Source organism: Morus notabilis, unplaced genomic scaffold, assembly GCF_000414095.1.
Source record: "Morus notabilis unplaced genomic scaffold, ASM41409v2 C11341944, whole genome shotgun sequence".
Taxonomy (NCBI): domain Eukaryota; kingdom Viridiplantae; phylum Streptophyta; class Magnoliopsida; order Rosales; family Moraceae; genus Morus; species Morus notabilis.
Genome location: NW_010385670.1, coordinates 1 through 912, shown reverse-complemented (window position 1 = coordinate 912; position 912 = coordinate 1). Strand labels below are relative to the sequence as shown.

The window sequence follows — 912 nt, the reverse complement described above, 5'->3', positions numbered from 1 at the left end:
TCAAAATTTAATATTATTAGGACTTGTAAATTATCATTTCTAGTATTCATAAATACTAATTGTTATATATAAGTCAATTTTATTTTTCTTTCTAGTACTATTTTGAGGTTCTAATAGTCACACGTTGCAAAACTCGAAACATTTTTCCCCCACAGATACTTCTCCTTTGCTGAGCTGCAAGAAGCGACCAAGAACTTTGACGCCAATGCGATCATCGGCGTCGGAGGGTTCGGGAACGTCTACATTGCGGAGATCGATGACGGGACCAAGGTGGCCGTGAAGCGGGGCAACCCGCAGTCGGAGCAAGGCATCACCGAGTTCCAGACCGAAATCCAAATGCTCTCAAAGCTCCGCCACCGCCACCTCGTCTCCCTCATTGGGTACTGTGATGAGAACTCGGAGATGATCCTCGTCTACGAGTTCATGTCCAACGGCCCCTTCCGTGACCACCTCTACGGCAAGAATTTGTCTCCTCTTTCTTGGAAGCAACGGCTAGAAATCTGCATCGGAGCGGCCCGGGGGCTGCACTATCTCCACACCGGGACGGCGCAGGGAATCATCCACCGGGACGTTAAGACGACAAACATTCTTCTAGACGATAACTTCACCGCCAAGGTAGCTGATTTCGGGCTCTCCAAGGATACTCCGATGGGGCAAGGACATGTTAGTACTGCTGTGAAGGGGAGTTTTGGGTACTTGGATCCTGAGTACTTTAGGAGACAACAGTTGACAGACAAATCCGATGTTTACTCTTTCGGTGTCGTTTTGCTTGAAGCGCTTTGTGCTAGACCTGCCATTAATCCTCAGCTTCCAAGGGAACAGGTAATTAATTTCAGGAAATACTTGATGATTTTTCATGTTTCATGATTAAGAAATAATTCTAACTCTATTATTACAGAATTAGCTTTAAGA

General features: G+C 45.6%; 1 protein-coding gene across 1 annotated transcript; it reads left to right on the top strand.

The window, feature by feature from the left end:
• Positions 1-155: 155 nt before the first annotated feature.
• LOC112094945 (probable receptor-like protein kinase At4g39110) lies at positions 156-822 on the top strand (the record flags this gene model as incomplete). The annotated part of the gene is made up of 1 exon (XM_024176643.1): positions 156-822. A coding segment is annotated over one exon (667 nt), but the record flags the coding sequence as incomplete, so codon positions are not given.
• Positions 823-912: the final 90 nt, after the last annotated feature.